General features: G+C 46.9%; 1 protein-coding gene across 9 annotated transcripts in view; it reads right to left on the bottom strand.

Moving 5' to 3' along the window:
- The window catches only part of TRIO (trio Rho guanine nucleotide exchange factor), a 366740-nt gene that overhangs the window by 42763 nt on the left and 310327 nt on the right, over window positions 1-13650 (bottom strand). For all 9 annotated transcript variants that reach the window (XM_016952961.4, XM_063811100.1, XM_016952967.4 and 6 more), the window contains 3 exons: window positions 6143-6435; window positions 4529-4699; window positions 1796-1891 (listed from right to left, as the gene is read on the bottom strand). In XM_016952961.4, the coding sequence (XP_016808450.1) occupies window positions 1796-1891; window positions 4529-4699; window positions 6143-6435 (560 nt within the window). The remainder of the gene's footprint in view (window positions 1-1795; window positions 1892-4528; window positions 4700-6142; window positions 6436-13650) is intronic.

Raw genomic sequence — 13650 nt, 5'->3', positions numbered from 1 at the left:
ACCACACGATTACCTGGGGAGAAATTTCTAGCTATGGCAGGGTGACACGTCAGTCCAAATTTTTCTTTATATAATTCCCATTTGACTCAGTCAACCAGTTTCATTAGAGGTTGTCTGTGGATGAAGGAAGAAATGGGAATGATATATCTGGTACCTAGTTAATGCCCAAATGCAGGAAGAGAAACTTCTAACTTTAAAGAAGTATACTCTGATTTAGCAATTCCAGTGTTGAAAATTCACCTGACAAATATAATCACAAACATGTAATGGATGTTCAGAGAAATATGGGAAACAAGTATGTATTAGGAATATATTTAAATAAATTATAGCATAATCTTGTCTCTGACCCTTAGTGGCTAGTCAAGTTTTTAAATGTTCTGTGTGCCTCAATTTCCTTATCTGTAAAATGGGATAACAATAGCGCATAACAACCTCATAGGGTTGTTGTGGGAAGTATATAAATTAATACATGCTCAGCACTTAGAACAGCGCCTGGCTTAGAATAAGTGCTCAGTGGTATTATTATCACAGAATCCATGTAGAGGAATACTATACAGTTATTAAATAAAGGAAAGAGGTAATCTGTATGTACTGACGTGAGAAGATCCTTAAGATGTGTTAATTATTAGAGTCTTAAAAATTGAATGAATCCATTTGGAAAGAAAACGCACGCACATATATATGTTTGCACCAGCAAGGAAAACGTCTGGAGGGAAATGTATCAGAACTATTCGCAGTGGTTACCTCTGGAGAACGGATTGCTGAGACAGACTGAGGGCTTTTACTTTGGGAGGAGCTGCTTTTAAAAGACGTTGTCTTTATAGGGATAGTAGGATTTACCAGTCTAAAAAGTTGTTACCATTGGTGGTTTTTCCACTTCCCAGTTAGGAAAACTACAAAAACAGAAATTAATTGATTTGAATCAGTTAGAAGCAACACATGCCTGTCTTAACTTCAAAGAACCAACATTTAATTTGGGGCTTTTATCAAATGAACCCACGTTGGCCAACTGGCAACAAAGAGATCACTAAGAAAATAAAGCCCTTATATAATAATGCAAACCCTTCTCTCTCACACATTGTAAACCCAAATGAAAGATCTCAGGGGTTGCAAAACAAAACTGAGAGTCTAACTGTGGGTACCACTGACCCTGGCACATCTTCAGACAGACTGGAGCTGACCACATTTGCAGTGACTGCAGGCAGGGTATGTGCAGTGAGGTTTGCCCCCAGCTTCTAGGAGGGAACTTGTAAGTCCTTGGAATGTTCTGCTTGATGAGAATGTCTGTTTACCTGGGGGCCTGGGACCAAGGCAAATAGTCTATGCTAGCAATGTGACAGTGTCTTGATCTCTGGAGGGGCAGGAGACTACCTAAGGTCAGCCACACAGAGCAGTCAGCCATATGTGTCTGAGCCCAAACAGACACTCAACACCAAGGCTCGGGTGAGCTGCTGTGGTTGGCAATCCTCTGTCTGCCTGACTCCACTGGGAGAGCATGGCTGGCAGCTTGAACCAGGCACTCCCTGAGACCTGCCCTATGCAGTTCTTCCTTTGCCTATTTTGATCTGTGTCCTTTCATGGGAATACGCTGCAAATGTGGGAATAATGGCTTTCCTGAGTTCTCTGAGTCCTTCAAATCAGTGAACCCGAGGGTGGTCATGGGGACTCCTGAGATGTGCCATAAGCCACAGCCACATTCTACAGCCCAGAGCAATACAAAGACAAGGGCAAATCCATCTGCAAGTAGCAACAAAGAGCAGCTTCCAAAAGTCAGACTTTCTCTGGGAGGCCTCACCATCTTGCTTTTCACGAGTTCCTCAATTGCACTGACGAGCTCGGCTGCACTCGGTGTTTCGGAGCTGGTGGGGCGGACTAATAACCGAGAAGAGGCCTACGGAAGAAATTAAGAAAAGGAGGGGGTGGGGCAAGGGCTCACATTAGTAACTGGTCAGACAGTAAATTCCCCTGCAAGCTCCATCTCTTTTTAAAGTAATTCCAGACAAAAAGACCACAAGTTTGTCTTTGTTTACATTTATTTAAAGTCATCCTTTTGAATTTACAATATTCTGACAAGAAACATTAAATAAAACCTGTCTGAGATACATGTGGGAAGCAGACAGTGTCTGATTTGAATCGCAGTCATGTAACATCATAGCGTTTTTTTCAAAGAGGTGACTAGGCAAGGGAACGTTCTAACCGTAACTTTCGCAAGTGCTGGCAAGGCTCTGGGCTAGGGAGAAGGAATAGAGAATCTGACCTACAGCAGAATGAGAGGCTTAGGGTCTAGTGAGAGAATCCTGGAATAATCAGGAAACAAAACAGGATACTAAGAAATGGCTTTACTGTGTTTATGGGATTAAGAAAAAAAAAGAAACGAGGAAGAGGAAAGGAGCGGGGTGCGGTGACCAGACAGGGAAGGAGGGGGACAAGCTCACCATTTTCTGTGCCATCCATTTCCCCATGATTAGTGCAGAGTACAGAAGAGCTGAGGCCTCACAAGCTATCAGATGCCACTTATGGCTAGAATCGAGGGCGTAAAGGGGTTGACAGGAAATCTGGGGGAGGGGCTACTAAGTTCGAGTTTCAGTAATTAGCAAACACGATGTGTTTGCAGATTACTTGAGCCGTTAATTAACTGGGAACTAGAAGGGGCGTAATATGAACCTTGCTTCATATTAAGGACAGCGGCGAGGCATGCGACCCACAGCAGGCTGTCCTGGCCATGCGTGTCTCACAGCAGACAGATACAGGCTCATACACTCACAACAAGGCTTTTACACGTGTGGGTCAAAATATGCACTTTGCAAAACAAATGTTGGTTTGGTCTAATGACACTTGGAATATGGGGTGAAGAAAACAAAGAAAAAAATTCAAACGGAAAGGTAAGGAAATTGAGCCAAAACAGACACAGAACACAAATCAACATAATGCTGCAGTGAAAGTTTACAAAAAGAGAAAACAGAACAAAACAAAAAATTAGTCACGAGATTATATACTGTGTGGGAAAATCACTACAGATTTTTGTAAATGAAGAACTGCTACTGATAATACTCAACGAGGTAACATAGTAACCAATAAGTGATTCTAGCAAACAGAAGGATACAGTGCAGGTCACTCTTTAAATGGAGAAAAATCCTCCCTTATGGGTGAGTAAGTCAACAAGGCCCAGCCCCTCAATGTTTGGATAACCACCCAGATTTAAGAAATGCCAGTTTTCTGCTTTTCAAAAAGGCATGGCTTAGCGTATTACAAAATAGCTTAGGAAATATCACAGAAACCACACAGCCCCATGTCCTAGCCAGGTAGCCCGTGCACTGGGTGGGGTAGGGGGCTGTGGTCCTCTCACCTCAGGCTCCCTGTTCCTTCTCCCCTACACATGGTGGGGAGCCTGAACCTCAGATGCACACAAAACTCCAGGACTCCAACCTGTGCTCAGTCCTGCAGCTCACAGCCATCATTGCAGGCCCCACAGCACCCTTACAGTGTGTTGGTCTCGTGTTAAAAAGGGAGGAGGGAGTAGCTTTCCACCAACAAGGGGTGGTGGACAGGTCTGCCTTGGGTTAAGAGGAGTGCATGATTTGACTTGGCCTCACAGCTGCTAAGCACCGGCTGAGGCCAATCCCAGGTCGTAAAATAGAGGGTGATTAATCTGGCAAGTGACTGTGCAAGTACTGACAAGGGAGTCAGGGAAGGAAAAAGGGAAGCATGGGGGAAGATGTTGATAAAGTTATCTGTTTTACTCAGAAAACTTAGTTACTGCCAAAAAAAAAAAAAAAAAAGCATCACCAGTAATGACTTCATAGCATGATTTTGAGGGGCACAATAGGGCCAGAATGCTAGAGGATGTGCAAGCCACACTGAGCAGGTTTCCTTTCTGCTATTTTATTTTTTAGGGCTCTACAATTGGGCTGACAAAATAATTTTAGACTACGTAAGAACTCAAGAAAACAAATGACTTTCATGGCTTGAAGCTCCTGCATAGATCCAAAGAGCTTTCAACTGATTCTTACACTTTGACAACTATGCCTGCACTCTAGCGTAGGGATCCTACAAACTAATGTCTGGCATGTTGGAAAAAGTAACTGGACAGTGATGTAACCTCATCTCAAACCAGAAACCTGCCTGCAAAAACCTCACAGAGGGGAGATGGCCAACTCTTCATTTAGTGATGCCTTCAGACAGACCTGCATGGGATATCTCTGATTGTTCTCTCAGGGATTCTAGTCAATACATTAGGAAACTTTAAAATTACTTTAGAAGTGGCAATTACTGAAGCATCATTAAAAATGCATTGAGCCACATGTGTAGGAAAAACTGCACCCGCTGGCCTACTGCTATTCTAAATGGCTTTGTTACTCATACTTTTGGGGTACAACCAGGCTGACGCTGCCTGAAAGAGCACTGCATTGCCCTTTTCCACATCTTGGGGCCTCCTGTCTCCTGAAATGAGGCTGGTGTGGAGCAGCTACCGAGCGTGCCCTGCCCCTGCACGGCAGGCATGGATTCCCCAGCCCTCTTCCCCCTTTACCTTGTCATCCTGTGAGTCTGGCTGGAGGAGGCTGTGCTGCTGGATGGCCATGGGTGGCGGCAGGGGCACGGCGTCGGCCCCCTCCTCGCCTTCCTCTTCTCCACAGCTCTGCATCCCCGAGGAGGAGGATTTGGAGAGAGTACCGCTGCTCAGGCCCTCGTTCCGGCCTCTCTGAAATCCAATCAAGATTTGCTCATTATATTCCAGGCCAGTTCACAAACATGGACCAAGGGTTACTTGGAGAAGCAAGGTGGGGACAGAGACTGGGATGGCAGAAATCAGGAACAAAGCTGTTCTCGACCTCGATGGTAACTTTTCCTCTCTTCCTGCTACCCAATAGCTTTGCTTGTCAACTTGGATGACAGAATGGCCACTGAATGTGTCATGTGTCATATAAAGGGACTGCCAATGTGATCTGTTAGGCTCTGAACACAGCTCATCTTTGAGAAGCCAATTTTTAAAAAGGTTCAAAAATCTGAACTACAACCCTCATGTTGATTTAGTTCCTTTGGTCCAGCTGATTTCACTTTGGGTATCTTGCTATAGAAAAGTTCACTGAAATAATAAGGGCATAAAAAATATAATCCAAGATGCATTTTAAGCACTGGATTTGAGTATTCTTTTCCTCTATTCTCACTTTTAGAAACAAATTTCAGTTTTAGTTTTCCTAAGAGGACAGAGGTTTATCAAGAACGTACATAATACATCCCAACCCCCACACTGCAACAAAATCTCATGGCAAAAATATGCCCAGGAAAAAAACAGCAGAAAACAGCTATCTGCCAATAAATCAAATAACACAAATCTCATCCCCACTCTCTGCCTTTTCTTCTTCGAACCTGTGTGAGACTTGAGTCGGGGGTCGATCCAAGTTAATTAAAAACTCTGAGGACCCCTCATTGACACCACCAGTGCTGAAGGCCATCTCCAGCATCCTGAAGGAATTCTGTTTCTTGCAATGTAATTTAAAGCCTCCCTTGTCAATAGGACATAAAAAATCTCTGGCTGACCTACATGCACTTATCTTTGGTGACATGGGAATAACCCAATGTTTACTACTGGGTCAACAAAGTAAATTAACTGGTTATTTTCTACTCAAGACAAGCTGTAAGTATAATAAATATTGGGGAAAAACAATTGGAAAGTGCAAACACTCCACAAGTCCTTCCAAATTTCCAATTTGAGCTTTCTCTGCAAAATGCTGCCACAATGATCAGCTCAGAGACTGCCTAAATCTTCTGCAGACTACACAGAGCCTCTGGCTTTGCCTCATGGTGGAGTGGGGAGGAGAGGGTCCAGAAGCCACAGTCTGGTCTCCCTCCTGGCCCAGGCCTGGGGGCTGACTGGGCCTGGGGCGCATGGTGGTCTGTTTTGTTTGTTTGTTTGTTTTTAATCAGAAGCCACACGTGGTCCTGAATGTGCTTACTGGGTTCAATTTCCTTTCAAGTGTCCCCACTAAATCTCAGTCTGCTAAGCAGAGACTTGAATGGTAATTTCTGAGTAAGTGCAGAAAACAGAACCAAACCAGTTTACTCATAAGATAAGCAACTATTCTTGCAGCAAAAGCCCAGCGGGCCCCGCCGCGCCGGCCCCAACCAGCGGGCAGAGCCTCACCTCCTCGACCGTCTCGTCCTGCGGGGTGGCCGCACTGTCGTCGGAGTCCTTCTGCGAGCCGGCGTCAGCGCTCTTGCGGACCTCGCGGCTCTTCTTGTGCTTGTGCGCCAGCTTCTTCACGTGCCCGTCGGCCTTGCCGCTGCTGAGCCGCCGCACGGGGCTGGTGAGCCACTTGCGCAGGGTGTTGCCCGGCCGCTTGGGGCCCGGCGAGCTCTGGGCCCCGATCATGTGGGGCTGGAGGGAAGCCACGGATGCGGGTGGACTGGCGTCATTGCTGGAGACGGAGAGCGAGTCTGCCAGGGAGAGAGAGGGAGTGTCACTGACTCGCACAGACCCTCCGGTGGGAAGACCATGCCATTAGCCCGCAGGCTGCAGGGAAGCCAGTGGGCTTGGATACCTCGTCAGCGGGCTTTGCCTACTGGGTGTGAGATGACAGGGGCTGATGCTTTACAAGCACTCTCTTCTCAAATGTGTAGCAAACCTGAGTTCTGCTAGAGATGATCATTCTCAAGATGCACTGTCCTCTCCAAAATCACCCATGTCACCAATTCTGAAGACCAGCATCGTTATCAGCCAGATTTAAGATGTCATTCATCACATAAAATACTGTGGACATTGGTACTGCAGACAATGGAGGACAGAATTTAAAAATCATTTTCACCCATTTTCTTGACAAAAGCCAAGAAAGAAGAATGAATTTAAAGGAAATTTTGAGAAGTTTTAGCTATGCCAACTGACATGCTTACTGTAAGCTAATCCTGTCGCAGAAGTGCATTAGTTTGATTCTCTACCAGTGAACAAAAGCAGAATTGTGTAATTATTATGGATAAAATGACAGTGATTTGTCCTGGTGAGACTCTGACCAGCAGCAGCCTCTGGGAGACCAGCATCCAGGACAAAGCCGGTGACTGGAAAGCAGCAGAGCTGGTGGGGCTCTTGGAGGAGCGGCCCTCAGCCTCTTTCCTGTTCACGGCCAGGCCACGGCGGCACACCGGGACTTTGCTCACAGCCTTGACAAACTTACCGCATGTGCCGAAGTAAATATCAGCAACAATGAACAAAAACGCCACCACATTTTAAAAAGAAATGTGAGGGGCCGGGTGCGGTGGCTCACACCTGTAATCCCAGCACTTTGGGAGGCCGAGGCAGGCAGATCACGAGGTCAGGAGATCGAGACTATCCTGGCTAACATGGTGAAACCCCATCTCTACTAAAAATACAAAAAATTAGCCGGGTGTGGTGGTGGGCGCCTATAGTCCCAGCTACTCAGGAGGCTGAGGCAGGAGAATGGTGTGAACCCAGGAGGCGGAGCTTGCGGTGGGCCAAGATCACGCCATCGCACTCCAGCCTGAACGACAGAGCGAAACTCCATCCCCAAAAAAAGAAAAAAGAAAAAAAAGAAAAGAAATGTGAGGAGGAGAAGCCTTCCTCAAATAACCAAAATGCTCTATAGAAAATATATCCAAGTCAGCTTCTCATTGGATCTCAAAAATCAAATATAGTCAATCTGGAGTGGATGACATTTCAAGAGAAAAAAGAAAAAAAAAATCCAATTTTTCTTTGTTTTGTTTTTCAGATGGAGTCTTGCTCTGTCACCCAGGCTGGAGTGCTGTGGCACAATCTCAGCTCACTGCAATCTCTGCCTCCCGGGTTCAAGAGTCTCCTGTCTCAGCCTCCCAAGTAACTGGAACTATAGACGACTGCCACCATACCCAGCTAATTTTTGTATTCAAAAATCTGAAATTTGGGTGACAGGAGACACTCAGCCAATCCATGGACTTGTGTGACGTCTACTGTACAACTCGCACACCAGTGAGCGTGAAAGCTGCTAGGCCCCTTCCTGAGCTCTTGGCTCAGGGGCTCCACCACGGTGGCATGGAATGAAGTGACCAACTTTAGAAAGCAGAACGGTGACAATGGTGATCATTCACTGTGCTTGCTGTCTTCTCAAGTCAAGTAATCTTGTGAGCTACTCCTTTGCACAGATACCTGTAGGGGCTGCACTGCCTCTCTGGCTCTGGACGCCCTTCCCTGCTGCAGGTGAACCCTGTGATTACAGGAGCAGAGTTGGCAGCGGTTTCCCACCAAGTGCTTCCGACGCTGGGACTAGACAGCACACGCCCGTCTCACTGCTGTCCCGTTCCTTCCTTCGCCCAAGACACAGATTAGTGAAGATTCCAGAAACAGATGATGCGTTTTAGGCATGAATGATCTAGATTTTTCTCAGAGGCAAACTCTGGTTCAGAACCCATTGATATCTGTTAAAGAATGATAACCCTTTCCCCTGGGTATGTGTGTCTATATTATGTTTGTGTACATATATGTATATATATTTTCTCATATATTTACTCTATTTTTAAACAAGAGTTACTAAAACATTTCCCTATCAGTCTCACTTTCCTTCGGTGCAGTCTGGAAGGAGGTAGGAAAAGAATGAAATCCATTCCCAGGGACTATCTCAGGTGCTGATTTAAGATAAAATGCAAATGAGGTAGACACAGTTCCTAGCCTCAGGAAGGACAAAGAGAAGGGGAGGGTTTGGATAATCTAGATGTCAGATGACAATCTATTCAACGAATATTTTTTAAAGTACCAACTGCTAGCAGAACCCTGCACTGCTCACAGCAGGTGGAGCAGGTGGCAGATTTCAGAGTCACTTACTGTGCTGTGACTTGGAGCCAAGCCCCCGATTTCCCACTGGACAGAGATAAGGAACACCTAGTTTCTTCATCCATGTGACTCACCACACAGTGGTATTTGGATCACAAAATTATCCTGTACTACAGGTGAGGTACAAACCCTGTTAGGGCTGAGAAGGGGCAACAGGAGGAGGAACCATGGAAGGGTCCCTGAAGGAGATGGCACTGAAGCTGGCCTTTGAAGGAGGTGGGCACAGGTAATCTAAGCACTGGGTCAGGAGAATGAATAAAAGCTCCAGGAAGGCAGGGGCCTCATCTGTCTGGGACCTGAGGTACTTCCAGGGCTCTGCACAGTGCCTGGCATACAGTAGGCACACAAGTATTACATGGAAACATCAGAAATCAACAGTCTAAAGAAACAGCAAGCTGACCCACAGCTCATATTTTAAGGACAGTCTTTTGTTTGACATAGATTCACAACTGCACAAGACAAGGAACTATGAGTGTGGCTCGTGGGGAGGTCGGGAGACACCCCGGATGCCTGAGATGTGGTGAGGTGTCACCATGGAGCTCTGCTGTGCCTTGGATAAACTGATGGAGGAAAAAAAAAAAAAAAGACCCAGGCCCACTTATTTTAGTAAAATGAAATCAAGTACAGGTCTTAACATCCATAAGCAGAACACTTACACATCACAACTAGTAGGACCTCAGCCAATATATCAACCTCACATTTTTGGGCCTGTAAGTTAGAACTTGGGGGGAGTTGGCATAGGAGTGGTATGAAGCCTAAGTGACACCTACCAAGTATTCTGACCTGGTCCCTCTGTCCACCCAGACTTGCAGGGCTACAGAGAAGCAGGCGTACTCTCGGAAAAGGGTGTGCAGGGCAGGCAGGGACGCAGGGCAGCCCTGAAGCACACAGACCTCCCTACTGTTCAGCAGATCCAGCGGCCTCTGCATGCATGAGAGAAGGAACCACAGTCAATTAATAATGCTTTGTGGCACCCAGCTGGCGTTACAAGGATGATTCCCAGGACACTTAGCCTTGCCTGGGAAAGGAGCTAGTTGTTGTAAAAATGGTTCAAGAAGAAAAGGAAATTAAATACGTCATTCCCCAGCTTCTCTCTGTGGGCTCAGCTGCAAGGAATTTGGTTCTTTGCACTTTGGGAAGCTGGTTCAAAAGAGATTTCCTGCTTACCTGGCAAGTTAAGCATTAAAAATGTGGCTATGGCCTAAATGGTCCCTCCTAGTACCGGGGGGCGGAGGGGAGGGGAGGTCAGGGCTGCCCAAGGTGGGAGCTCATCGGTGCCACAGAATAAATGCAAAGGACTGGGTGACAACTGCCATTGATGAGAAGCAGCAGTTCTTGCCCCGAGTTCCTACTTATTGAATGACAGAAGTGACATTCTTTCATTTTGCCGGACTTATGACTTAGAAAAATGTTAGCAGTGATCATAAACTATAAGAAAAATTTTGTGGAATTTAAAAAATTTTACCTTGAGAAAAATTTTGTTTCAGAAGTCTGCAAATGTAGAGGGACAATAATGACCCCTTCTCTTTAACAAGAATGCTCAATTCTTCACGCTATTTGACTCTCTCTGGTGGGGAAAAAACTTTTTTTCTTTTCACAGTAGAAATTCCTTTGGCCTAAATCAATGGAATGTAACAGCCCATGTCTATGCTCTTTGCTGGGTTGTGATACAATATACACATTAGGAGTTAAAAAAGTTTTAAAAGTCTTTAAACTTAATACCATCATTAACAGAATGAAATAACATATTATTTTTAGCTATCTGAAGAATATAGACTTTGCCCACTAAATCAGCTACTTTGATGCGAATTTTAAATTAAATCCCATGTCCTAATGGTATCTTGAGTAGAATTAAGGTCTCCAAAGTTACTGGGCACAGGATAAGGATATATCACACCATAAACACAGAGCTCTAGAATTCTGAAGTCTCCATGGGAAGACCTTAAATTACTTTCGTGCACACAGTTGTCTTTCCCCAGAAGAGGTCCTGATGGCTGTGAACACAGCAGCATGAGGCCCCCTGCCCAGACACCCACACTGTGCAGGCATGCTCCTGTCCTTTTGGCACTGTGTCCTTACTTTTTTGCTCAGGATTTGATTGTGGATGGCTCAAACCCATAACAAGAGCAGCCCTCTCAAAGAGAGCCCTGTGGTCAGAGCCCTGTGTAATCAGCTCATGATCACACTGAGAGGTGACAACATGCTGGCGGCCCTCGCTCGCTCTCAGCACCGCCTCGACTTCTGCTCTGGCCACGCTTGAGGAGCCCTTCAGCCCGCCGCTGCACTGTGGGAGCCCCTCTCTGAGCTGGCTGAGGCTGGAGGGCTCCCTCTGCTTGCAGAGAGATGTGGTGGGAGAGGCACAGGCGGGAACTGGGGCTGTGTGCGGTGCTCGCAGGCTAGCGCCTGCAAGAGTTCCAGGTGGGCGTGCGCTCGGTGGGCCCTGCACTCCTAGTGGCCAGCCAGCGCCACCAGCCCCAGGCAGCGAGGGGCTTAGCACCTGGGCCAGCAGCTGCAGAGGGTGTGCCGGGTCCCCCAGCACTGCCGGCCCACCCGCACCGCACTCCAATTCTCGCCAGGCCTCAGCCACCTCCCCGTGGGGCAGGGCTTGGGACCTGCAGCCCGCCATGCCCAAGCCCCACTGCGGTGGGCTCCCGCGCAGCCTGAGCCTCCGCAGCGCCCGGTCCCATCGACCGCCCAAGGGCTGAGGAGTGCAGGTGTGCAGTGCGGGACTGGTGGGCAGCTCCGCCTGTGGCCCTGGTGCAGGATCCACTAGGCAAAGCCAGCTGGGCTCCTGAGTCGGGTGGGGACTTGGAGAACTTTTATGTCTAGCTGGAGGATTGTAAATGTACCAATCAGCACTCTGTGTCTAGCTCAGGGTTCATGGATGCACCAATCAGCACTCTGTATCTAACTAATCTGGTGGGGAGTTGGAGAACATTTATGTTTAGCTAAAGGATTGTAAATACACCAATCAGCACTCTGTGTCTAGCTCAAGGTTTGTAAATGCACCAATCAGCACTCTGCGTCTAGCTAATCTAGTGGGGCCTTGGAGAACTTTTATGTCTAGCTAAAGGATTGTAAATACACCAATCCACTCTGTGTCTAGCTCAAGGTTTGTAAATGCACCAATCGCTGCTCTGTGTCTAGTTAATCTAGTGGGGACTTGGAGAACTTTTACGTCTAGCTAGAGGACTGTAAATACACCAATCAGCACTCTGCGTCTAGCTCAGGGATTGTAAACGCACCAATCAGCACCCTGTCAAAATGGACCAATCAGCTCTCTGTAAAATGGGCCAATCAGCTCTCTGCAAAATGCACCAATCAGCAGGATGTGGGTGGGGTCAGATAATGGAATAAAAGCAGGCTGCCCAAGCCAGCAGCGGCAACCCACTTGGGTCCCCTTCCACACTGTGGAAGCTTTATCTTTGCAATAAATCTTGCTGCTACTCACTCTTTGGGTCTGCACTGCCTTTATGAGCTGTAACACTCACTGCGAAGGTCTGCAGCTTCACTCCTGAGGCCAGCGAGACCACAAACCCACAGGGACGAATGAACAACTCTGGACAGGAGGTACAAACAACTCCAGACGTGCCACCTTAAGAGCTTTAACACTCACCGCGAGGGTCTGCAGCTTCACTGCTGAAGCCAGTGAGCCCACGAACCCACCAGAAGGAAGAAACTCCGAACACGTCTGAACATCAGAAGGAACAAACTCCGGACACACCATCTTTAAAAACTGTAACACTCACCACGATGATCCGCGGCTTCATTCTTGAAGTCAGTGAGACCAAGAACCCACCAATTTCGGACACAACATTTTCCTAGCTGGGCAACTGTGAAGGCAGGAAGCCAACCATGATCTTAGACTCCAGGGCACCATGTCTGGTTGTTTCCAACTACATACCCAGCTGCCAGCAGGCAGCGTGGCATACACCTGGAGCTTAATGAGTATACACTGAATAAATGACAAACAGGTGAGCCAACAAACCAGCTGCAAGCTATTATTTCTCAGCCTATGCATACTGACTGATAAGTCAACCACTATGAATGGTGATGTCCTGAGTTACTGGTATATCCTGATCAGTTTTGAAGTGAACACAAGTAACATCTAATTTTAGTCAAGTTCATGAGTTTGTGAATTATTTATTCAAAGATGATAATTCAAAGCAAATAAGGCATCCCTTCTAGCGACTCATCTCTCACTTGTGTTACTGCTTTGCTGTCTCAGAAGGCAGAGTCCAGACTAAGTGTACGTGAACACTGCCTGTCATGTAAAGCAGTGTCAGGGTGGGGGCTCAGGACAGAACTGACCTGAGAAATACCATGAAAGATCAATCTGGGCCGGGCACGGTGGCTCACGCCTGTAATCCCAGCACTTTGGGAGGCCGATGTAGGTGGATCACTTGAGGTCAGGAGTTCGAGACCAGCCTGGCCAACATGATGAAACCCTGTTTCTACTAAAATTACAAAAATTAGTTGGCATGGTGGCGCATGCCTGTAGTCCCAGCTACTCGGGAAGCTGAGGCAGGAGAATCGCTTGAACCCAGGAGGCAGAGGTTGCAGTGAGCCAGGATTGTGCCACCGCACTCCAGTCTGGGTGAGTGAGACCCTGTCTCAAAAAAAAAAAAAAAAAAAGACGCATCTATTATGCAAAGAAACAGTTACTCATCTCTTGCCTTTCCCTCAACTCCTATCACCTTGGAAGAAAAAAAGTCAACTAACTCTCAGTCCTGCTTTTTCACCCCATCGCTAACTTTCTCATCAGCAAGAATGCCTTCAGTTCCCACTAGGCCTGGTTTGGGAATGTGCTTCCCCCTTTCCAGCCTGGGGAAACCCGC

The sequence above is a fragment of the Pan troglodytes genome, chromosome 4, assembly GCF_028858775.2.
Source record: "Pan troglodytes isolate AG18354 chromosome 4, NHGRI_mPanTro3-v2.0_pri, whole genome shotgun sequence".
In the NCBI taxonomy this organism is placed as follows: Eukaryota; Metazoa; Chordata; class Mammalia; order Primates; family Hominidae; genus Pan; species Pan troglodytes.
Note: the sequence above shows the minus strand (reverse complement) of the source record. Positions and strands in the feature narration are given on the sequence as shown.